This window comes from Podarcis muralis, chromosome 14 (assembly GCF_964188315.1).
Source record: "Podarcis muralis chromosome 14, rPodMur119.hap1.1, whole genome shotgun sequence".
Taxonomy (NCBI): Eukaryota; Metazoa; Chordata; class Lepidosauria; order Squamata; family Lacertidae; genus Podarcis; species Podarcis muralis.
The window spans coordinates 37,107,387-37,131,001 of NC_135668.1; the positions used below are offsets into that span (position 1 = coordinate 37,107,387).

The window sequence follows — 23,615 nt, forward strand, 5'->3', positions numbered from 1 at the left end:
CCCTCCCGTAGAAACTTGCCCTGTCTCTTGATCCCAGTTGATTACTTATTTAGCAAAATTTATTTAAAGCTACTCCGTGGGGAGGGAGGTGCATTCTGTCCATTCTCAGAGGCACTGCTCTCGTTCTTCCTGCCTTTTCTTCTTACACATCCCACCTCGCGTTCAAGGATCTCAGTGCAGCGAACATTGTTTTTGCCCCCTGGCCACTTCATCCTCAGATTGGGTTAAATTGAGAAACAGGTTGAGCGGCTGAAGGTCACCCGGCGGGCTGGCGAGGAAGATGCAAGCCTGGGTATCCCTGGTCCTAGTCTGGAACTCTATAACCACTGTGCTACACTGCCGCCGCCCGCCGGTCCGCCCCCCCCCCGCGGTTCTGTAGTGTATGGTAACAAATGAAAGTTGATTGATTGATTGATTGAATGAATGAATGAATGAATTGTAATAAAGAACTGGGTGGAGGAGAGAAGATTTTTTAAAAAGCAGCACTTTGCAGCTGGAGCTTTAAGGTTGATGCAAAGGTTGACATTCTAATGTTAAAATTGCTAAATTTGGTAATGCTGAGAAACAGAAACAGGGTCAATGCCCTCTTCTCCCAAAAATTTTTTTCAAGACTTCGGGATTCCCCAACCAATCATCTGTCTTTTGCCTCACACTGCTTTTCTGATTGATTTAAAGAGGCATTCAATAGTAACGTGGACTGGAAAGGTCTGCATTGTTGTTTTTCAGCAGGGAAAACGTCCATTTTTAGAAATGCTATTGTTTTGTAAATTAACTCATAACCTACAGTGCAGACCTATGCATTCCTGCTTGGCAGTAAGCCTCACTGAGTTCAATGGGACTTCCTCCCAGGAAAGTATATATAATCTAGTGAGTGATTACAGATCAGATTCAGCAGATGAAATGGATACATTACTAATTAACCGCGCAATCTATACATATCTATTCAGAAGGAAGTTCCATGGAGTTCAATAGAACTTACTCCCAGGTAAATGTGTATAAAATTGCAACTCTAATCTAAAATCAACATGATCAATTTGACGCGTCCTAGAAAGCATGAATATTTCAGGCATGCTAACACTAATAATTTTTTATTGTTTTCACCGCTTTTCTTAAACGTTTTAGTAATATCAGGGAAGAGTGTGCTACTGAACTTACCACATTTTGCAATACTGTATTATACAAGTTTTTCAATAAAATAAATTTCCACATAAGGCTTTGAATTTTTTTGAATTTCACATTTAAACAACACCATGCACTTTATTTGAATCTCACAAAACCGAGAAATTTCCCGGTTCCAAATTTTCCTGAAAGCACACATCACTGGTATTTGTTATTCAAACAGTTTCCCCTGGCCTTTTGGCATGGTGCCCCATAGAATATGTTATAATACTACACTAGTATATGCTTCTAGTATACATATGAAACACACTCAATGGTTTGTTATAGTTTTGCCTCTGGGCTAGTGAGCCGAGTGAGCTATGAGTAAAGATCAGAATGGAGGATATTGGAGGAAGGACCTTCCTCGGTGGTGAGGAACCCACAATGGTAGAACTCTGCCAAACTTCCTCCTGCATTTAAACGGGCTCTAAAGACCATTTTTATTATTCAAGGCTTTTAATGAGTGACATTCTACTGGCTTATATGTTATGCTGACGTGTTTGTTTACACGTTTTCTTCGGAATTGTGAATTTTAACAAAACCAAAATTTAATTATGTAAGCTACCATAGGTTGTGTTGTTGTTGTTTTTTTAAAAAAAGATCGATGTAAATGAGAAAAAGGAGTGGAGCAACATCCCCTTGAGGTTACAGCATTTGTGGGTTTTTTTAGCAAGAAAAGGCAAGTAAGAGGAGACATGAGAGAGGTGTGTAAAACTATGCACAGTGTGGAGAAAGGATATAATAATTTATTATTTATATACCCTGCCCATCTGGCTGGGCTTCCCCAGCCACTCTGGGCAGCTTCCAACAAAATATTAAAATACAGTAATGCATCAAACATTAAAAGCTTCCCTAAACAGAAATGTTTCTCCCCCTCATAATACTAGAATTTAAGGGCATCCAACAAAGCTTCTTTACACAGCACATGGTTAAAGTGTAGAGTTTGTTGCCACCAGAAGTAGTGAGGACCACAAATTTGGATTGCTTTGAAAGATGATTAGATAAATTCATGGAAGATAGGCTATCAATGGCTTCTGGCCATGAGGGCTATGTTCTCTCTCCATATGCCTGGATTATATCTCTGAATCACAAGTGGAGGGAGGGCCGTTGCACTCAGTTCCTGTGTCCTGGCTTCCCAGACACATCTGGTTAGCCATTGTGAGAACAGGATGCTGGAGTAGATGGCCTTCGGCCTGATACAGGTGGTTCTTATGTTTCCCTCTTGCAGACATGGATCCTGAGGATGCTGAAGAATTGGCAGCTGAGTTGCACGGAAAGCCTGTGGATGTCTGGGACCTCTTGCAAATTGCAGCAGGCACTGGCTTGACCGCCTATGTTGTGTGGGCTGGAATTCTCATGCCAGGATTCCGCAAAGTGCCTTTAAAATTACAGGTACATATCAGACAATTTGCTGTGACATTTGAGGGGAAAGCAGCACAGTTAACTGGCACATGATTATTGTGTTGGGAGGGAACTTCTGCAGGCAGGACTCTCCGTTATGAGACCAAGAGGGGTCTTTGGAGATTTTAAAAAAGCACAAACACACTGAAGATGACTCATGGATTCTGATGGCCAGATATTTGAAATGCTTAATCACAATCTGTATCAGGGTGCCTTCCAGATGCTATACCCTGATGTGATGCTCTTCCCTTTCGCCTATCTATTTGAGTAGGCAGATAATTGATTTGGCTCAAGACAAGATAGTCACGTCAAGTCAGCTGCTCCCTCTTCCAAGATCTGGTGCACCCATGAGCCCCCCCGTGGCGCTAGCAAAGCTGTGCCGCCATCAGCCCCAGCATCATATGACGCTGATGAGAGTTGTAGTCTAACACACCCAGAAAACACCAGGTTCGCAAAGACCAGGGCATATTTTCAGCCGGAATTAATCGGAACTCAGTTCTGACACCTCTCAGGTGGGCACCTTTGTCATTATAAGAGAACAAAGGCGGTGTTTGTTGTGAGTTCCAGCACCACTTTTTCTAGAAAAATAGCACTGACAAAGACTGTTTTAGAGTCTTTAGGATTCCATGTATATTCCCTACCCCGGAACTCTGTGGCCCTTTCCAACTCAGAGCTTGCCTCTCTTTCTTCTCCTCATCCAGGTGCCGTATGTCCCAGCAAATGCCAATCAAGTGGAGAATGTGATGTCGCTGCTGAAAGGACGCTCTGGGAAGATGGTGGATTTAGGGTCAGGCGATGGCAGAATTGTAAGAGCAGCGAGCTTGATTCTTGATGGTGGCATGTTCCATGAAGTTGGGTGCCCCCCTTGAAAGAACTACAATATATAATAATTTGGATCGGAAGGGAAGAGTAGAACAGGGCTAGGGAACCTTTAGCCCTCCAGCTATTAGTGATTTAAGTAAACTTCACAGATGGTTTAGCTTCTGAGGAAATGCTTGATCAGGGCTAGATTCCCCAAAATAATAATCTTAGAATCTATTTGCGAATGCATCACTAGATGCATCTGGGCTAGATCAGGTGTGGGAACCTTTGGCCCTCCAGATGTTACTGAACTACAACCCCCACCAGCCTTAGCAAGCATGACCAATGGCAAGGGATGCTGGGAGTTGTAGTTTGAAGGTTCCCTGCACTTGGGTCAGATGGAGAAATAGCCTGACCTGGGGCAAGGCAGCTGTCCTGTGTTTCTAAGGATCACAAATGCAGTCAATGAAATAAGTGCCTTGTTTTTGCTTCCAGGTGCTAGAGGCTTACAAGCAAGGTTTCAGACCCGCTGTTGGCTATGAGCTCAATCCATGGCTGTTACGACTTTCAAGCTATCGTGCCTGGAAGGCCGGCTGCTATGGAAAAGTTTCTTACTGTCGGGACGATCTTTGGAAGGTGAGATAAGAGGCTCCATGAAATTGCGCAGATAATCTGGGGGTAGTGAGAGGACACACAACACATTAGCTGCTGGTGTTTGTCAGCCTCTTCATGAGCCAGGCTGTAAGGTCTGGCTGGCAGGTAGTTTTTAGGCCAGGATAGGAATATTTTTAATTATAGGTATTAGGCTGGGTGCTAGGGATTGATGCTGGGCTTCAGACATTGGATCAGGTTAACCAATAGTCTTGGTTCTCTCTCTTAAAGGTGGATCTGTCAGATTGTAAGAATGTCACTGTGTTCTTGGCACCTAGCGTGGTAAGCGTATTTATTTACTATTACTATTCATATACAAAGCCCATAACAGCTTGGGACCAGATTACTTGCAGAATCATCTTACACCATATATGCCAACTCAACATTGACCTGCGGAGCTGGCACTGTTACAAGGAACTTTGGAATTCCCTGCATGCTGACATCAGGCAGGTGCCTTCACTGTACAGTGGTACCTCGGGCTACATACGCTTCAGGTTACATACGCTTCAGATTACAGACTCCGCTAACCCAGAAATAGTGCTTCAGGTTAAGAACTTTGCTTCAGGATGAGAACAAAAATCGTGTTCCGGCGGCGCGGCAGCAGCAGGAGGCCCCATTAGCTAAAGTGGTGCTTCAGGTTAAGAACAGTTTCAGGTTAAGTACGGACCTCCGGAACGAATTAAGTACTTAACACGGGGTACCACTGTACTCTTTTTGGCATCTGCATAAAATATTTTTGTTTAGGCAAGCTTATCCAGCCATGCAGAACGTTGACATGTGTTTTAATCTCTTTTTAAAGTTCTGTTGATTTTAATTCCCCTTTGAATGTTTTTAAACACCTGTTTAAAACTATATTTTCTTGATAATTGTATTTTTATTTTTTCAAAAAACCAGTTAGAGGTTTCCATACAATTAACTGTGTGTGTGTGTGTGTGTGTGTGTGTGTGTGATATAACCCAGGCATTTTCCTTCCCATTTCTCAGTTGCAGCTTCTGGAAAGGAAGCTGCTTGTGGAACTTCCGGATGAGGCCCGTGTGGTGGCTGGACGCTTCCCCCTCCCCAACTGGACACCCACCAGCATGGCTGGGGAAGGTTTGAACCGAGTCTGGGCCTACGACATCAAGACTGTACGGCAATCCGAGCAGGACAGACCAGAGGGAAGCCCGGTATAAGAACGTGTCCTCTAGGAAACAAGCAGGCACCTTTGCAAAACGGACAAGGGCTGTTTCCAGTGGCTCACAGAGTGAAATCTGCTTCTTTCCAATTGCTGGCTTTGACAGCCCTTTATAAGCACTGGGGTGTGGGAGGGAGAGAGGGAGGGAAGAAGGCAGGAACAATGAGATGATTTGTCAAGGGAAATCACATGGTTTCCGTAACTCCTCTCCTGAATCCTGCTAATTCTGGAAACTCATTAGAACCTTTGCTGCAGGATGGGACAGCTTTGTCTCTTCATTGTCGAGTAGTGTGTATATTTATTTATTTCTTTTTTTGTAATGAACTTTCACAGCACTTATTTTCTTTACTCATCTCAGTGTGTGGTCCAGTGGGCTGCTAAGATCTTATTGGGCTAGCAAACCCATGCTATGCTTCAGCTTGGAGCTTTGGTTGTGAAATAAAGAGAACTGTGATCCTCAGTGATTTATTTTACTAACATGGTACAACTTCAGATTTCTACACACGGTGGTAATGGTTTGCAAACTACTCTAAATCATGGTTTGGTGTTACACGTAATTCCCATATAACCGGGGTGGGGTTGGGGTTGGGGTTGGGGGTGGACTTCAGCTGAGTTTAGTTTCGCTTTCAAAGGCTGTCATTTGAACCATGGTTCGTGGTTTTATTCCAACCAAGGTTACTAAACAAGTTACTAAACAAACCAACTTTTCAAGTTCAGCCGTGAAGCTGGCTTGTTTCATTAACCATTTCACTGGAACACAATATAAGCATCTGAATGTCAGAATGAAAGCTGGTTAGAGTAAGACAGAAGGGAGAAAGAATGCAATGGAAATACTGAAAGAAGAAGCAAGCACATTTGGAATGTAAGAGCTTACAAGATGTGAATTGAGTGTCTCAGACTAGGGTTCAAATCCTTGCTCCACCATGGTTATCGGTGGACGACAGGCATGGTTTCTCATCCTAGCCTACCTCCCAGGGTTGTTATGAAGATAATTTGGGGGTAGCATATGGGTGGAAGAACAGCTCTGAGCCTCTTAGACAAAGGACAAGATTTTTTTTTAAACAAAAGACAAAAATGGTTGCTGAAAGGCCTTCATTGAGCCACTTGCTTCCTGGAGTCTATTCTGGGGGACGGAAATATAGCCAACCATTGCAATCCACCTGCTGTTCAGGCCAAGGTGCCAGTCCTCCTCGAGGATGCTACAAAGCCTTTTCTTCCCATAGCTTGGGTGTCAGAGGCTACATTTCATTACTGAAATTCCTCTTGGGTTTTGAAGTTGACAGAGGGTTAGAAGCTCCGGCAATTAGTTCTTCGTGGCTGTCTATTCCCAGAAGTTTCCTCAGCCTCAAGATCTCCTGCTTGTACCTGCAGCACAACAGCACAGTGAAAACGGTGTCAACCCAGTTCTGCTGTGGTCGCAAACCTTCCCTGCAAGGGCCTGATCACATCCAGTGGGGGGAGAATGTAATGCAGACATTTAAATGCAGGTACCTAAGGTGGATGGAACCGCCTGAATAATGAGCTTCCATGTGGCTACCTTTGGTGGCGAGGGACTGTGAGAGCAGAGTAGGCTTGGTAGTCTATGTGTGGGAGACAGTAGGAGGACATTGGCTGACCAAGGCCACCTGGTTCTCATGACCAGGAGGTTTCCTGGGCTATGTCATTTATATCCCAACTTAATTGCCTCTAGTTTCCTCCTCCAGCCCAAGCTGTATAAGGCAATGGGGGAGGTGGTACTGCTGTTTTTCAGTCCAGTGGGGTCAGGTGATTGGAGGAACCAATAAGGGCCTGGCTAGCCCTATATTACTGTTTCACCAGGCTGGATTCCTCAGTTCAGGAAACTGGGAAGGCAGCCATGGGGCTGTAAAAAGATTGCCCATTCCTGCTTGGTGAAAATGTTCAAGTGGTATGATTATTAGACATGAGCCGACAGGAGAGCCCCATGAAAGATTTTGACAGTTAAAACCTCACCCAGGTGAAAAGACCTCTCACCTTACAAGGTGTTTATCCACATATTCCTGCAGTTCGGCTACCTGCTCTTCTGCCACCATTGCTCGTGTCAGCAGCTGACTCCTTTCCTTTTCGAGATCCTCCTGAGGTTGGGAGAAGGGAACCATAGAGGCAGGAAGGACAAAAAAAAGGATGGGTAGACTGGCAGATTTTAATTTTATTTGTATAGGCCACTTTTTCCACCCGTATGTTTTTAAGGTGGTGAAGGTCCTGTGTGAGTGCCTGGAAGCGGTTGGAGGATGGATGGCGGCTAATGGATTGAGGTTGAATCCTGACAAGACAGAAGTACTGTTCTTAGGGGACGGGGTGGGCTGGTGTGGAGGACTCCCTGATCCTGAATGGGGTAACTGTGCCCCTGAAGGACCAGGTGTGCAGCCTGGGAGTCATTTTGGACTCACAGCTGTCCATGGAGGCGCAGGTCAATTCTGTATCCAGGGCAACTGTCTACCAGCTCCACCTGGTACGCAGACTGAGACCCTACCTGCCCGCAGACTGTCTCGCCAGAGTGGTACATGCTCTAGTTATCTCCCGCTTGGACTACTGCAATGTGCTCTACATGGGGCTACCTTTGAAGGTGACCCGGAAACTACAACTAATCCAGAATGCGGCAGCTAGACTGGTGACGGCCGCCGAGACCACATAACACCGGTCTTGAAAGACCTACATTGGGTCCCAGTACGTTTCCGAGCACAATTCAAAGTGTTGGTGTTGACCTTTAAAGCCCTAAACAGCCTCGGCCCAGTATACCTGAAGGAGCGTCTCCACCCCCATCGTTCTGCCTGGACCCTTAGGTCCAGCGCCAAGGGCCTTCTGCCGGTTCCCTCATTGCGAGAAGCAAAGCTACAGGGAACCAGGCAGAGGGCCTTCTTGGTAGTGGCGACCGCCCTGTGGAACGCCCTCCCATCAGATGTCAAAGAGATAAACAACTACCTTGACATTCAGAAGACATCAGGGAAGTTTTTAATGTGTGACATTTTAGTGTATTTTTTGTCTTTGTTGGAAGCCGCCCAGAGTGGCTGGGGAAACCCAGCCAGATAAGCAGGGTACAAATAAAATATTATTATTATTATTATTATTATTAAAGGCAGCTCACAGAGTTTAAAACAATGAAACAGCACTCCCTGCTTGATATATGAGAGAAACCCATCTGCACTGGCATTCTGTTGGCTTTTGAAGATGCCCCTTTTTACACAGGCGCTCCCTTGATATCACTGCCTCTTGTTTTTAATCACTTTGCTGCTTCAATGGGATTGTTCAATTGCCTGCTCTGATTATGGATGTTTCTCTGAATGGGATTGTTTTACTGTGTCTTTTAATTATGGATTCTTATATTTTAATGCTTCTGTGGTTGGTTTTTATACTTTTGAACTGCTTGGATGCCTGGTATGGCATTAAGCAGTATAAAAATTAATAAAGATAATGACGTAACAAGGACGGTACCAAAACCACTCTGTCTTATAAAACAGAGGTAGCCAGTGTGGAGGCCCCCCCCCCAGATGCAAAGTAGATGTTCTGCCGCTTAGCTGTGCTTTGTGGCCTTGTGCATTTGGCAGATGAATAGAACAGCACCCCCTTTCATACAAAGACCCAGACTGTCAAACACCCCCTTCAGCAGGGGTCAGCAAACTTTTTCAGCAGGGGGCTGGACTATATATATTTGGGGGGGGGGGATGAACGAATTCCTATGCCCCACAAATAACCCAGAGATGCATTTTAAATAAAAGCACACATTCTACTCATATAAAAACATGCTGATTCCCAGACCGTCCGCGGGCTGGATTTAGAAGGTGATTGGGCCAGATCCAGCCCCCAGACCTTAGTTTGCCTACCCATGCCCTTCAGGTCTAGATTCAGGAACCATCACCTGGCCTTTACACCAACATATCTCTCTGGTTTCAAGGGGGAGTTTTTATTTGAAAATATATGCTGTTCATAATGGATGGGGTATTTCAAGTTACTTGAAAGGGGGAAAGAAAGAGCAGGTGTGAATTGAAATCCATACTTAATCCTTATTGCATGCATAACTTAAATTGAGTTTTAAGTCCTGCAGGCTTCCCAGAAGCATCTGGTTGGCCACTGTGAGAATAGACAACCCAGTCAGATGGGTGGGGTACAAATTGTTATACGCTGGACTAGATGGGTTATTGAACTGATCCAGCAGAATATGAATACAGTGGTACCTCAGGTTAAGTACTTAATTCGTTCCGGAGGTCCATACTTAACCTGAAACTGTTCTTAACCTGAAGCACCACTTTAGCTAATGAGGCCTTCCGTTGCCGCCGTGCCGCTGGAGCATGATTTCTGTTCTCATCCTGAAGCAAATTTCTTAACCTGAAGCACTATATCTGGATTAACAGAGTATGTAACCTGAAGCGTATGTAACCCGAGGTACCACTGTATGGAATATGACTCTCTCTCTCTCTCTCTCTCTCTCTCTCTCTCACACACACACACACACACACACACACACACACACAGAGTGTATTGACACTATTGGCTTTTACCTGTGTGGTTTGAGTGAACTCTCGTAGTTGTTTCCGGAGCTCAGCCCAGCCCGCCTCATCCAGCGTGCTGAAAATAAAAAGGAGCAAAAGGGAACTGGAAAGAGCCCTGTCAGCAAGCCATCCATTTCTTTCTGTGACTCGTCAGCCTCCATATGTTTTTGGCATACAACACCCATTATCCACAGCCAGCACGTCCAAACTGGTTGGGAATGATGGGAATTGTAGCCCAAAATATCTGGAAGGGGCACCAGTATGGTTTGAAATTAAGAATGTTTCCTGCAGGGCACAAGTAATTCACTATCAAGTATCATTCATAAAAAAGACAAATGAGAACTAGATGACTGGATATCAGCATGAGATGACCTAATGTCCATCTGGAGGGCACCAGGTTGGCAAAGGCTGCTCTATCTCTTGTCCAGACCCTCAGGAGTAGCTAACATGGTGCCTTACAGATGTTGCTGCACTCCAGTTCCCATCTGCCCTAGCCAGTGTGGCTCATGGTCACAGGGTGGATGGGAGCTGGGAGTCCAACAATATCTGGATGGCACCGTGTTGGCTGCCCCTAGTAGAACTATCTCCCCCACGCCCAAAGATGGTCAGATGAGCAAATACAAAGTCACGTTAGCAGCCCCACATATTGCACGAGGCAAAGCATTCTGTAAAACAATGGGCTCTGGCTGGTGAGAAAGGGAGGGTTCCAGAAGCCCTGGAATGCAACTCTTCCATTTATGTATTTGCAAATTCCATTACTATGCTTCTGGGTAAATCCACTTATTTCACTGGGGTGGCTTAAATCGTGAGGATAGGTGATCTAATTGCGAGGAAGTATGCAGGCAAGCCGTGGGAAAGTTCTTCGTAGCCTGTCCGGGGACTGCATAAGCAAAATATAGGTCACATTTGATGTTCGGGGAGTTCTGACTGTATAGAAAGGATGGTATGAACCGAGGAATGCATTGTGTGCCGGTTAACGTAGAAATTTTTTGAGGGCTGCAAGATCTCCCTCTAGAGGTCATGTTAGCTGCTGTAAACTCAGGAGAAAGGAAATGAATTTCTCCTGCATTTCAGCATACCAAAGTCCATTACACTCTGCAGATGTGGTATTATGTTTCATTATGCGGATGTGGTGTTTTGTGCTACTATGTTATGTTTCATGATGTGGATGTGTGGTTGTGGTATTATGCTATGTCAATGTGGTGTAACGTTGATGGAATCCAAGAATATTTGGAGGGTTGCATATTCCCCAGCCCTGATGTACAGTAAGAAACAGTACTTACTGCGGAGGTGATGTCCCTGAGCCAGCATTTTGACTTAACTTTACCTGTAAGGGAAAGCAGGGGGGAAGGTGATGGATTTGATCAAATTTTCCATTTTGGGGGCGTGGAGTCTTTTGCAGCCTGAGGGCCACATTCTCTTCTGCACAACCTTCCTGGGGCCACATGCCACTGAGCGGCAGAACCATGAATATCTATGTCACCTTTGCACAGAAGGCTAGTTTCTAAACAAACTTACCCACCCTTCTCCATACAAGCAACGGGCTTTATCAGAGTTCAGGGACAGACAGTGGGGGGGGAAGAAGGTTGTTATGTACTGAATTGAATAGGATCCAAAATGCAGCAGTCTGATTGGTCCTAAAACAATGGGGCAGTATGATTGGTCCGCAGGAGCCACCCAATCCAGCTCCAGGTGGAAATAAATCCACAACCTGATTGGCCTACAGGAGAATCCCGGAATTAGCCAATCACGTGCAGCCCATTGTGTAAATAATGTATATAAAGCAGATATTGTGGGGGAACTTCCATTCCTCCTCACCACTATGAGCTGAATAAAGAGCATGAAATCCACTCTCGACTTCGAGTATATTTCAAAGGTGTAATACTGCAGGACTGGTGACTGGGTGTGGCCTGGGGAAAGAGGGCGTGGCCAGGGCGCAAGGGCCAAACAGAAAGGCTCCTCCATTAGAAGGGCCCAGCAACCAGGCAACAAAGTCCACCCCGGTTCACCTTCATCTGCAGTTCATGCAGTTGGCCCTCCAAGCTGGCTTTATCTTCCCGCAGCCGGTTCAGCTCCTGAGAGGTGCTCGTCAGCAGCTCGGCATCTGTGATGGTGAAATGGTGTTCTGGTGGGCCAGGATCCAGATCGTGGCTGCCCAGCGACCGAATCTGTTCACGCTGCATCCTGCGAACAGAGGGGTTACAGATCAGCTCTTAGGCATTGCAAAGAGAATATTGCTAACCACATATTCACAGTGATACGCAGCACATGTGCGCATGCACACACCACCTTAAAGTCCCCAACAAGTTTTATTGTACGTTTGCATATGCCAGAGAGCCCACTTCCATCAGACACATCAAAGACAGCTTCCATGTGCGTTGAGATGAACTGATGAATCAACTCTTAGGGAGGTGCAACCACCGAAAAGGATGGAGCCACAGATCAAGCCACTGTAGGATTTAACTGCCAGCACTATGGGGATTGCCTCAGTTCCAGGCACTGTAATATTGATTATGGAATGGAAGTTGGAATGTGCGCGAGAAGGTTGGAATGTGAAGGTTGTGTTTGCAAGAGAACATGAGAGAAGGACGGAACGACACGTTCGCAGGAGATATTGCTATAAGGAAGCAGGAGGGAGGAGGAGAGAAGAGTTTTGATGTCTCACGATGAAACCCAGTAGACTTTAGTAGAAGGAAATATTGCCATTTATAGACAGAACTGTCCCTTTGCTGGTAACTATAAACGCATGTGCTGTTCTCATATTTGGTGTGCCACCCCTCAACTACTCAACTACTTGAGGTTGTGTGGCACCGGACTTTCAGTACCTAAATAAACATCCTGTTTTACTGACAATTGGTGTCTGGATTCTACTGGCCATTCCAGTCAGCCCCAGGGTATTGAATCCCAATATTTCCCCAGCAGTAGGGGCTAACTTTCTGCACCAGGGGGTTGCCTCTTACCGGGGGTAGGATTTAACCACCGGCACTAGAGGATTTGCCTGTGCTATGGCCACTGCAGGAATAACTGCCAGAGCTAGCGGGATTGCTGCCTTGCAATGTGGGTGTTATATACTGAAGTTCTCACCCTGGGCCAGCAGGGGGATACTGTAGATAGTTATGCAAATGAAGGGTCGAAAGTGACGTTCAGTGATTGGATAGTTTTAGAAAGTTGCTACAGTAACGTTGTACTGGAGCTCTATATAAGCAGGCTGACTGAGCCCTTCAGTTCAGTTCTGTTCTGGCCTGTGAATAAAGAAGAACTGTTTGAAGAATCACTGTGTCGTCTGATATGTTCACCCACAACTTAACAGTGGCCTCTCCCCTACCTGTACGCAATGAGCAGGCCCTCGTGCCTCTTGACCAAGTTCTGCAGGCGTTTCTTGTAGCCGCGAGTGGCTTTGGCCAGCTGTTCCTCCCTAGACTTGTACGAAGCCCGGATATCCTGCAGCATGCCATCCACAAAGCGCTTCATGTGAGCCGGTTTGAAGGTGCTTTTGCTGGTCCCTTTTGCTGTAGCGGCAACTGACTTGCTGTCCATGTGCTCCTTAAAACACAGACACACAGAGACAGTCTCATATGTTAGCTCAGTACAGGAGTGGGGAATCTTTTTTCAGACCAAACGCCACAGTCCCTTCTGGACAACCTTCCAGATGACACATGACCCTGGTGGGCGGGACCAGAGGCAGAAGTGGGTGGAGGAACACATGCAAATTCAGGGTTCATGGACACATTCCAGCCGGGCAAAAGCACTCAAAGAAGGTGCACAGCAGAGCTGGTAAGGGCTGTGGCTTTGGAGGCAGATAGAGAGACCATTGGCTCCTCCAGACCATTTATTTTGAAACTGGGAATGGGAGCACACTAAAGTGCTGTGAGGAATCCAGTCTCCAGTGACCCTAAAGAATCCAGGCACAGGAAAGGTTTCCCATTGTCTCTTCCTGATTTCCTGGTCTGGGCTTCCCCTCTTCCGAGCTCCATAATTCTGCCACTATCCTGGCTGGGATTAGAAGTCAGGAAACTGCCTTAGGCCGGGTCAGATGGTTTGGCCATCAAAGCCCAGTACTGTCTGCTTGGACCACCACCAGCTGCTCTGGGATTTGGTGGAGAAGATCCAGGCTCTGGCACATCTGCCACCCACCCACCCCAAATGGAACTGCTCACCGCCAGATCTGCGATGTACTGAAGGAGCCGCGACCTGTATTCCTCGTTCAATTCCTTCAGCTGCAGCTGAAGCCGGGAATTCTCTGCCTCCACTTCTTGAAGCTGGCTTTGGGACGAGAGTAATACCTGCAGGCAAAATTTCTTGTTGAAATATGAGGTGCCATCATCTGTATTGGCATTCTGCCGGCTTTTGAGGTTGCACCTATTTACACAGGCGTTCTCTTGACTTGAGCCTCCTGTTTCAACTGCTGTGTTGTTCGGGAATAATATGAAACCAAAAAAGTCAATTCAGTTTTGAGTGGTTCTGTCCGCCATCTTGGCATCCAGTTGTATCCAAACCTAGATGAAAACCTGCTCCTTGCTCTCAGGAACCATCATACAAAATTTCCTTACGGTGTCCTAAGAGGTGTCCCAATCCACAGCAAACAAACAAATTCCCAAAAATCTATAGTAGATTTTCATTAGGGATGTTTATGTTTTAATGGGGTTGTTTGATTGTATAGACAGTTTAATTATTACGGGTGTTTGCATTTTAACGTTTGTGTGAATTAGTTTTAATATTTTGCAAACTGCTTAGAAGCTTCCTTTGGCAATCAAACAGCATATAAATTAATAAATAAGAACAGAACATGTGTATAGCAATGCTGGGGGATTTTCACAAGGCCTATTTAAAAACAAATAAATCAAAAACTGATGAGGAAATGTAGCAAACTGAACTTAAGGTTGGGACAAAATGAGAAATTGAGAGAAGTCAAAAGCGACAGATTAATCCATCTCTTGAGGGAGGGGGATTTGTGAACGAGGACAAGGAAGGCGCAAGCTTCTAAATTCGGCTCATCTCATTTTTCATTTGTTACTCTGTTTCCTGAATTTGTTATTATACTGGCTTTAGATGTTTTCCATATGTGTACACGGCATTGCACTGCATGTGGAATAAGTTTCTGATGTCAAGGAGCATTAAATCTGCCACCCACAATCTGAAGTGGTGCAAGCTACTGGCAGATCATCTGTCCAAAAGCATCACACCTGCAATCTGTAAATTAAGAGCCCATTCTGTAAACAAGAAGTCTGTTCCACACTTGTAAGGAATCGATCCTTCAGTGTGACATCACCTTTTTTTTTTTATAAATATTTTATTAAATTTTCTTTCAGATATTCAAGAATTTACAGAATGAAAAGTAGAAAGTAAAAATAAGAAAAAGAAAGTGTACATAAATTCCAACTTTCCAAAATACTTTAACAATTCCAATCGGACTTCCCCACATCTTCCGAATTCTGCGTTCTTTGCAATTGTAACATCAGCAATTTGTTACCTTATTTCATATCTTACTGTATCTTTCAAATACTATGTTTCCAAATTTAGAATACTGTATCTCAGTTATTTGTACCCTATAAATAAACATAGTATGGTTACTTCATGTTGTCTACCTCGTCTTTCTTATAACTTAATTTCCAATTCACCTATTCAAGTTGCTGAAGCAAAAGTTTCCTAATCGTACACATTCTTAACATTCATACAACTTATAATGTTTTTGCAGATAGTCCTTAAATTTTTTCCAGTCCTCCTCCATTATTTCTTCTCCCAAATCACGGATTCTGCCAGTCATTTCAGCCAGTTCCATGTAGTCCATCAACTGTGTCTGCCATTCTTCCAGCGTGGGTAAATCTGGTGTCTTCCAATGCTTTGCAATGAGAATTCTTGCTGCTGTAGTAGCATACATAAACAAAGTTCTATCCTTCTTTAACACTTTCTGGTCCACCATGCCCAGGAGGAAGGCCTCTGGTTTCTTGGGAAAGGTATACCTAAATACCTTTTTTAGCTCATTGTGTATCATTTCCCAGAAGGCCTTCACTTTTGGGCAGGTCCACCAGAGGTGAAAGAATGTCCCTTCAGCCTCCTTACATTTCCAGCATTTATTGTCAGACAAATGGTATATCTTAGCAAGCTTGACTGGGGTCATGTACCACCGGTATATCATTTTCATAATGTTTTCCTTCAAGGCATTACATGCCGTGAACTTCATTCCGGTGTTCCATAACCTTTCCCAGTCCTCAAACATAATGCTATGCCCAATGTCCTGCGCCCACTTTATCATGGCAGATTTTACTATCTCATCCTGTGTATTCCATTTAAGCAGCAAGTTGTACATTCTAGAAAGTATCTTAGTCTTTGGTTCTAACAGTTCCGTCTCTAATTTCGATTTTTCCACCTGGAAACCAACTTTTTTATCAATTTTAAACACCTCTTGAATTTGAGCATAATGTAACCAGTCTCGCACCTTATTTTTTAATTTCTCCTGGCTCTGCAGCCTCCAATTGTCTCCAATTTTTTCAATTATTTCCCAATATTTCGGCCAGTAGGCCTCCATGTTGGGTCTTTTTCGAGCCTTGGCCTCCATCGGTGATAGCCACCTCGGGGTCTTGCCCTCTAGCAAGTCTTTGTATTTCACAGTGTGACATCACCTTCCCTCTGGAACTCATTGGCATTTGGCAAGCAACTTCGTTGTATTAACTATGCGTTTGAGGATGTTGCGTGAAACTGCTTTTAGGTTCCCAAGCTTCAATAGCCTCTTCAGAATTTAAAGATTGTAGGAGTTCATATGGATGGGCAAATCTTTCAATTTTTGTTTCTCCTTCCCCCCCCCCCCCCAGTCTTCCACTCTCCACATTTCCACCTAAATTTGTGATTATTTTTTTTAACCCTCATGAATATCCATCAGCCTTTTAGTCCAAGTTCCTCCAAACATATATACATGCCATTTTACTCAACCTGCACATTTTTGCAAAGCAGTGTTCCCCAAGAGAATGCATTTTTATATGTTCTTTTCAACAATATGCGCACACTTCGCCCAAATATTTGCATTCTTCGTACACATTACTTGGCTGGAGAACGGCATTGCAAAATGTGGAGAAGTGCCCGTTTTGAAGGACGGCTGTTTTCTTTGGCTGGCATATTGCTTCAGAAAGTGCAAATTAGGTCGACGGGCCTTTAAATGTGAATGGAACTGCTCCCCCATCCCTAGTGATCCATAAATCCTGCTGACGGTGTAGTTCAGCTGTGACTTCCAAGGTTTCCTTACCACTGACTGTTCTGCCAGCTTGTGCTGCGTGTTCCGGATCGCCTTCTTGGCCTCCTGCAGCTCCTTGCCCTGGGTCACCCTGCAGAGACAAGGAGCGGTGCGGCAGAATACCAATGCAAGTTTGCAGTGAATATAACCCTCTGATTCGCTCGGGGGGTGGATGGGGGACTAGGCTGGGGGCTCATACTCACACTCTCTCCTCTAACTTCTGCTGCTGTGAGTTGTACATTTCTTTCATCTTTTCAATCTGAGCAGTGATGTGATCCTGGTTTCCAAAAAGCTTGGAGGTGGGAGAAGAACGGAAGAGGCGGTTAGTTACATATTGAGAACATAAGAAGAGCCTGCTGGATCAGGCCAATGACCCATCCAATTCAGCGTCCTGTTCTCCCGGTGGCCAGTCAGATGATTGTAGGTAACTCTCAAGCAGGAGCTGAATGCGAAAGCACTCTTCCTTTCTGTTGTTTCAAGCAACTGGTACAGTGGTACCTCGGGTTAAGAACTTAATTCATTCAGGAGGTCTGTTCTTAACCTGAAACTCTTCTTAACCTGAGGTACCACTTTAGCTAATGGGGCCTCCCGCTGCCACCACACGATTTCTGTTCTCATCCTGAAGCAAAGTTCTTAACCCGATATACTATTTTTTGGTTAGCGGAGTCTGTAACCTGAAGCGTCTGTAACCCGAGGTATCACTGTATTCAGAAGCATTACTGCTTCTGACTGTGGAGGCAGAGCATAGCCATCATGACTAGTACAGTGGTACCTCGGGTTACATACGCTTCAGGTTACATACTCAGGTTACATACGCTTCAGGTTACATACGCTACTGACTCCGCTAACCCAGAAATAGTGCTTCAAGTTAAGAACTTTGCTTCAGGATGAGAACAGAAATCGTGCTCCGGCGGCGCGGCAGCAGCAGGAGGCCCCATTAGCTAAAGTGGTGCTTCAGGTTAAGAACAGTTTCAGGTTAAGTATGGACCTCCGGAACGAATTAAGTACTTAACCCGAGGTACCACTGTATCCACTGATAGCCTTTGTCCTTCACAAATTTGTCCTATCCCCTTTTAAAGCCACCCACGTCGGTGACCACCATTGCCTCAGGCGGGAGCAAGTTCCAGACTTTAACCATGCACTTTGTGAAGAAGGACTTTTTGAAAATCTGTTTCTGAATCTTTCAACCTTCAGCTTCATTGGATGACCATGAATTGTAGTGTCGTGAGAGGGGGAGAATTTTTTTTTATTCAAATGCAGGGGCAGAGGAAGGGGGATGCGGTGGGGGCGGGGCGCCCCGGGTGTCTTCGCTGAGGGGGGTGACATTTGGCGCGCCGCCTGCCCATGACTCCCAATCCTATCCTGACTCCGAGCCATCGGGAGAAGGGGGGAGCTGTGCTGCTTTGCCAGCAGCATCCCGCCCTTCCCCCTTCATTTTGACAGCTGGGGGAGGCTTGGGAGTCACAGCGGGCGGAGTGCTGAATGCCATTGGTCGGTCGCTCCGCCCCTATGGGTGGCTAGCTCCGCCCCCGGCTGCAGGGCGCGCGCACCGATTCGTGCACCCGAGCGGCTATGCCGTGCCTGGGAGGGCACCCTCCACACTACGCCCCCTTCGGAAGCGCCCCCTCCCTGGGCATTGTGGGCATATGCTCCACTGCTATCCAAATCTAAAGTTAATTTCTGCACATTTTCACATAACAATAACAATCACTCACTCATTCATTCATTCATTTTAAAAGTCCTCATGAGAATTCCAGAGCATTTAGGTGCAGATTTCTTTTCTAATGTACAGTGGAACCTTGGTTGTCGACCTTAATCCGTTCTGGGAGTCCGTTCGACTCCTGGAACCCTTCAAAAACCAAGGCACGGCTTCCAATTGGCTGCAGGAGCAAACTGATTTGAATTTCTATCAGGCACCAAAACGCTTTACCTGGTGTCCCGCCCTCACCCCTCTCTTCAGAGCACAGCACAATCACCACCGCACACTCACACTTCTCTCCAGTTTCCGCCGTTCCTGTTCAGAAGCCACCACCTCTTCTGGCTATGGCAAGAAGACACAGAAGACAGCGTGCATTAGATTTCTGCATACGAAAGAGATAAGAGCATCAGAAGATCCAGCTGCATCAGGCTAAAACCCCATCTAGTGCAGGACTCTGTTCTTGCAGCGACAAGCAGCATGCACAGCAGGATCGCGTGTGACTACCCTGATACCATCATGAACACACAATAAAAAGGACATGGAGGGTCCCTTAGATGGCCACAAATGCATACCTTCACTTTGCGGGCAGAGAGACGGTGGACCAAGGCTCGCACCCTTTCCAACTCCACAGAATCCTTGTTGGTTTGAGCGTGGGACTTGGGGCTGTTGCCTTGGGCATTGGCCAAATTCAGCAACTCTCTGCTAAGCTCTTCATTCTTAGCAACCTACAAAGCAAAGCAGGTAAGTTATGGAGGTGCAGGCCATCCCTTGGGTTGGAAGCCAGCTATTACAAGCTATCCAGTTTTCAATTTCTACATGTTGGAAGTTCAAGGAGCTGTTTTGGGTGTATAAAACTCTTTACAGCCTCTACAACCATCACCACGTAGCGCCCTCCGGATGTTTTTGGACTACAACTCCCATCAGCCCCGCCCAGCAAAACATCTAAACTGCACAAGGATGGAGAAGGTTTCCACGGAAGATGAGCGGCCCATACTTCCTGTTCGTGTTCCTTGCCCAGTGCAAGATAATTGCTCTTCAGAACAAGATATTCGTCTGCCAGCTCCTTGCGGTTGGTCTCTAGGGCACTCAAGCGCTCTTGTAAGGCATTGCGCTCCCCAGTGGTCTTCTCATCGTGGAGCTCCACCTCCAGAATACGGCTCTCAAGGGCCAGGATCTGGGAAAGCAAATTCCAGTGAGGGAAATGTATGCAACTGTCATAACAAGGCTTGGGGAGAGGGGAGACTTGTAAAGATCATTGCCTTTGATGCTCAGCATAGTTGGGTTTTTTGTTTGTTTTTTGGGTTTTTTTTTTTGCAATTGGTTTTACATTTAGAAACCACTTAGAGGCCATTTTGGCAATTCAGCGATAAATAAATTAAATGAAGATGATGATGGCAGGTTTTGTGTGGCTTTTATATTTAAAGATAAATAAACTAAAACAAATGCAGATTCATTTTATAATATTCACATATCCAGCCATATCTGGTTTCCATCCTACAGCTAGATATTTCTCTTTTGGAAAAGATACTCTGGCATAAGAAATATATATACTCAAGGACCGTTATTTTCTGTCCTGTTTTATGTAGCAATTGTCTATCAATCAGTTGAGACTCCCTATCACTGGAGAACTTGCGCTTTCTAGTGCAGAGCAAGATCTATATTACTTATGTTCTAAAGACTTTGGGGGGGGGAAGAATTTGAGGGGTCTTTAGAATAAATGAGGACTGGTCCTATGAACAGGATTGTCTAGGAAGCTGCCTTATGTTGAATCAGACCACTGATCCACCATGCCCAGTATAGTCTACACTGACTGGCAGCATTCCTGGCTGCTCTACCTGCCCTGTCCCTCTTAGCCAACCCCAGTGGGCCATTCTGGACCAGCCCTGTTCTTCAGAGTGACCCTTGGAGCCAATCCTCAGTGGCTGACTCACCACCTTTCCCTCTGATTGGCTGCAATCAGCACAAAGGGTGAGGAGGCTCCTTTTCATAAGCTAAAAAGCTCCCCTGTCATGCTGATTGGATGGCTTTAGGAAGCTGCTGCAGAAATGGTAACAAGTCTTCAATCCCCTGTGACCCTGGACTACTATAGCTCTTCCCAGCTTCTGCATCTGGTTCTACAAAGCCTTGTCCCCGGTTCTGCAAAGAATCTTGGGCACTGTCGTGCAGTGAGACGATAAAGAAAACGATGGGTTGGGAGTCCACAAACTTTCACTTAACGTAGGCCCATGGAAATGAATAAACATGGCAAAAAGTTATGTCAATTACCAGATTCTTCAGTTCAAAGTTTTCTGCTTCGTGGCGCTCTCTCATTTTGTTGGTCTCAATCTGGAAATCAACGAAATCCTTGGAAATCTGAGAGGACAGGAACAGAAGAACATTCGGAGATGCTTAAAAATGGAGTCAAACCAGCGTGCACAAGAGCATGCACATACAGTGATACCTCAGGATGCAAACGGGATCCGTTCTGGAGCCCCGTTCACATCCTGAAGCGAATGCAACCCGCGACTGTGCGTGTGCGGGTCGCGATTAGCTGCTTCTGTGCATGCGTGTGACATCATTTTGACCATCTGCGCATGCGCGAGCGGTGAAACCCAGAAGTAACATGCTCTGTTACTTCCGGGTCGCCGCAGAACGCAACCCAAAAACACTCAACCTGAAGCGTATTCAACCCGAGGTGTGACTGTAATGGGAAGTGAGAAGGGGAAGGGCACTTTTAACAAACTCTACTCCAAAGGGAATTATTGTGAAAATAAGAAATATTTAGGGACAGACACCAAATTTTGTCCTCGCTCAGGGCACCATATTACAAAAGTCCACCCCTGTCTGCACTGCTTTTAGATTTTTTTTGGAATTGTTTTTAGAGTGTTTCTATCTGTTTTAGAATTTTTTTTAACTAGGATTTTTGTTTGCTGCCCAGCATGTAAATACAATAAATAAATGAAATAAATAATAAAATTACGGCATTTAGGGTCTAAGAGTCACTGTTTTCTCACCCCTGATTTACAAAGAAAGCCTGGCCTACCTCGCAGGGCTGCCATAAGGCCATGACCAAGGCACTGTGTGTGAAGCATTTTGAACAACTGGATGTAATCGGGAGAGAAGCAAAGTGTTATTAATTGTCTCTGTGCAGCAGGGACCTTGCCCTATGCCTTACCTTGAGTTTCTCCTCTTCACTATGAACCAGTCTTGACGACAAGTCGGTTTTGGATCCAGCCACCTGCCCCATTTTCTCCTGCAGCTCCCCAAGTTTGGCGCAGAGCCTCTCGTTCCTGTCTTGCAGCTGAACCTGCATGGAAGGGAGGAAAACATATTCAGCCCACGAAATTCAGACTAGGCACAGGCAAATTGGTCCAATTCAATTTATCTCATTTTCCCATATTTCAAATCTTAAATTCAATTTCCTTATCAGTTTGTTTGGGGGCGGGGAGTCCTCATGAAAATTCATCCGTATTTTAGTACCAAATTGTCCTAATAAATACATTTTTGTGTGCCGTTTGCCTAATATACTTTTTAAAACAACAACAACAACCCCATTTCCCCTAATATATTGCATTTTGTATTACAATTATTATCATTATTTCTACTGTGTTTCTAAGTCACTTTGATCAATGTTTATGAGTAAATAGAGAAATAATAATAAATAATAAATAATGATATTGAATAATAATAATAAGTTGTAGTCCAACAAGGACTAAAGAGGTTCAATAGCCATCTCAGAGGTTGGATGGCCATCTGTCAGGGGTGCTTTTTAGCTGTGATTTGTGAATTGCACGGGGTTGGTCTAGATGACTCTTGGGGTCCCTTCCAATTCTTCAGTTCTATGAGTCTATGATTCTAAGGCACCAGGTGGGAAAAGGTGGAGGCTATGGGGAGCAGGAAGGCAGCAGAAGACTCGTTTCAAACCAAACACTTACGTTTTCATTGCTGAGGCGCTGAACTTGCTCTCGGAAGGTGGTAAGACGGCTGCTCTCACTCTCATTCCCAAAGTCCATGCGGTCTAAGGGTTGGTGATGGAGGGCTTGGAGCTTCAGCTGCAAGAGGAGAAAACCCGGATGAAAGCCAAAAGGAGTGTATCTGAAAGACGATGTATTTGCCCATTGATCTTGCCTACGTAGGAAAGGGTTGCTATCAACTCAGGTTGCTAATGGGTGTGGCTTTCACCTTGTTAACAAGGTGGAGCAAATGAGAGGCTTAGTGTTATTTGTGATTATTATTTGATCAGAGGAGGCCTTGGCCAATTCCTTGTTATAATCCAGCAGTCCTGAACGTGTGCCATGTGCTGAATTTGGCACTTGTACCATTTTTTTTCATCCTGGTGGGAAGAAATATCTCCTTTCCATTACTACTTAGGTGGGTTTCATCCCAATTGTTTACTATGCAATATTCATTTAAAGGTCCAGGTACTGTAGCTTCCAAACAGTGCGCAAGGAACCATGAATGGGTTTGTGCAGGGGGTGGGGGAACCTTTGCAGCCCGAATTCCTTCATCATCAGCTGGGGTGGGGCGGGGGGGCCCCATATATGCCAGGGGTGGGCTACGTCAGAGACCAAAAAGTGGTCAATGGTTGTAACCTTTTGCACCGTAGGCTACATTCCAGCCAGACAAAGAAAGAATATTAATAAAGTAATAAATGAAATAACCAGAATTTTGCTTACACTTGCTGGCACATAAAAATCAGGTGCTTGAGGTGGCCGTCTCACTCTGACCAGTGGTAGAGCCATCCCTGCTTGAAGTCATGTCAGAGAGAAGACTACTTTCAGAGGCTCTTGAGTGGATGAACTTTACAGCAGATTTTGTATTGTGGCTCAGACCTGTCTGTCTACCACTGTGCCACCATCACTGGTACCCAAAATGAAGAATAAGCAGTCTAGACCCTTCTGTTCATAAGGGATTGTGTACGGGTGACAGATCCTAGGGGTCAGGTTGCATTTACCTCCAGCCTAACATTGGGACGCAGGTGGTGCTGTGGGTTAAACCACAGAGCCAAGGACGCTGATCAGA

The 23,615-nt window shown here is 45.3% G+C and overlaps 3 protein-coding genes across 3 annotated transcripts in view; 1 reads left to right on the plus strand and 2 right to left on the minus strand.

Moving 5' to 3' along the window:
- The window catches only part of LOC114584889 (nucleoside diphosphate kinase A-like), a 113,828-nt gene that overhangs the window by 45,210 nt on the left and 45,003 nt on the right, over positions 1-23,615 (minus strand). The window lies entirely within an intron of this gene.
- On the plus strand, positions 424-5,644 carry ANTKMT (adenine nucleotide translocase lysine methyltransferase). Its single transcript, XM_028706704.2, has 6 exons — positions 424-985; positions 2,387-2,550; positions 3,261-3,365; positions 3,856-3,996; positions 4,243-4,293; positions 4,995-5,644. Exons 2-6 carry the CDS (start codon positions 2,389-2,391, stop codon positions 5,181-5,183), a joined length of 648 nt encoding a protein of 215 aa, XP_028562537.2. The 5' UTR covers positions 424-985; positions 2,387-2,388; the 3' UTR covers positions 5,184-5,644.
- On the minus strand, positions 5,820-22,738 carry CCDC78 (coiled-coil domain containing 78). The gene is made up of 15 exons (XM_028706702.2): positions 22,529-22,738; positions 21,769-21,900; positions 20,880-20,966; positions 19,609-19,788; positions 19,187-19,339; positions 18,906-18,956; positions 17,119-17,207; positions 16,928-17,006; positions 13,848-13,973; positions 13,016-13,233; positions 11,700-11,874; positions 10,974-11,017; positions 9,700-9,766; positions 7,178-7,278; positions 5,820-6,550 (listed from the first exon to the last, which is right to left on the minus strand). The coding sequence occupies exons 1-15, from the start codon at positions 22,604-22,606 to the stop codon at positions 6,424-6,426; spliced, it is 1,707 nt and encodes a 568-aa protein (XP_028562535.2). The 5' UTR covers positions 22,607-22,738; the 3' UTR covers positions 5,820-6,423.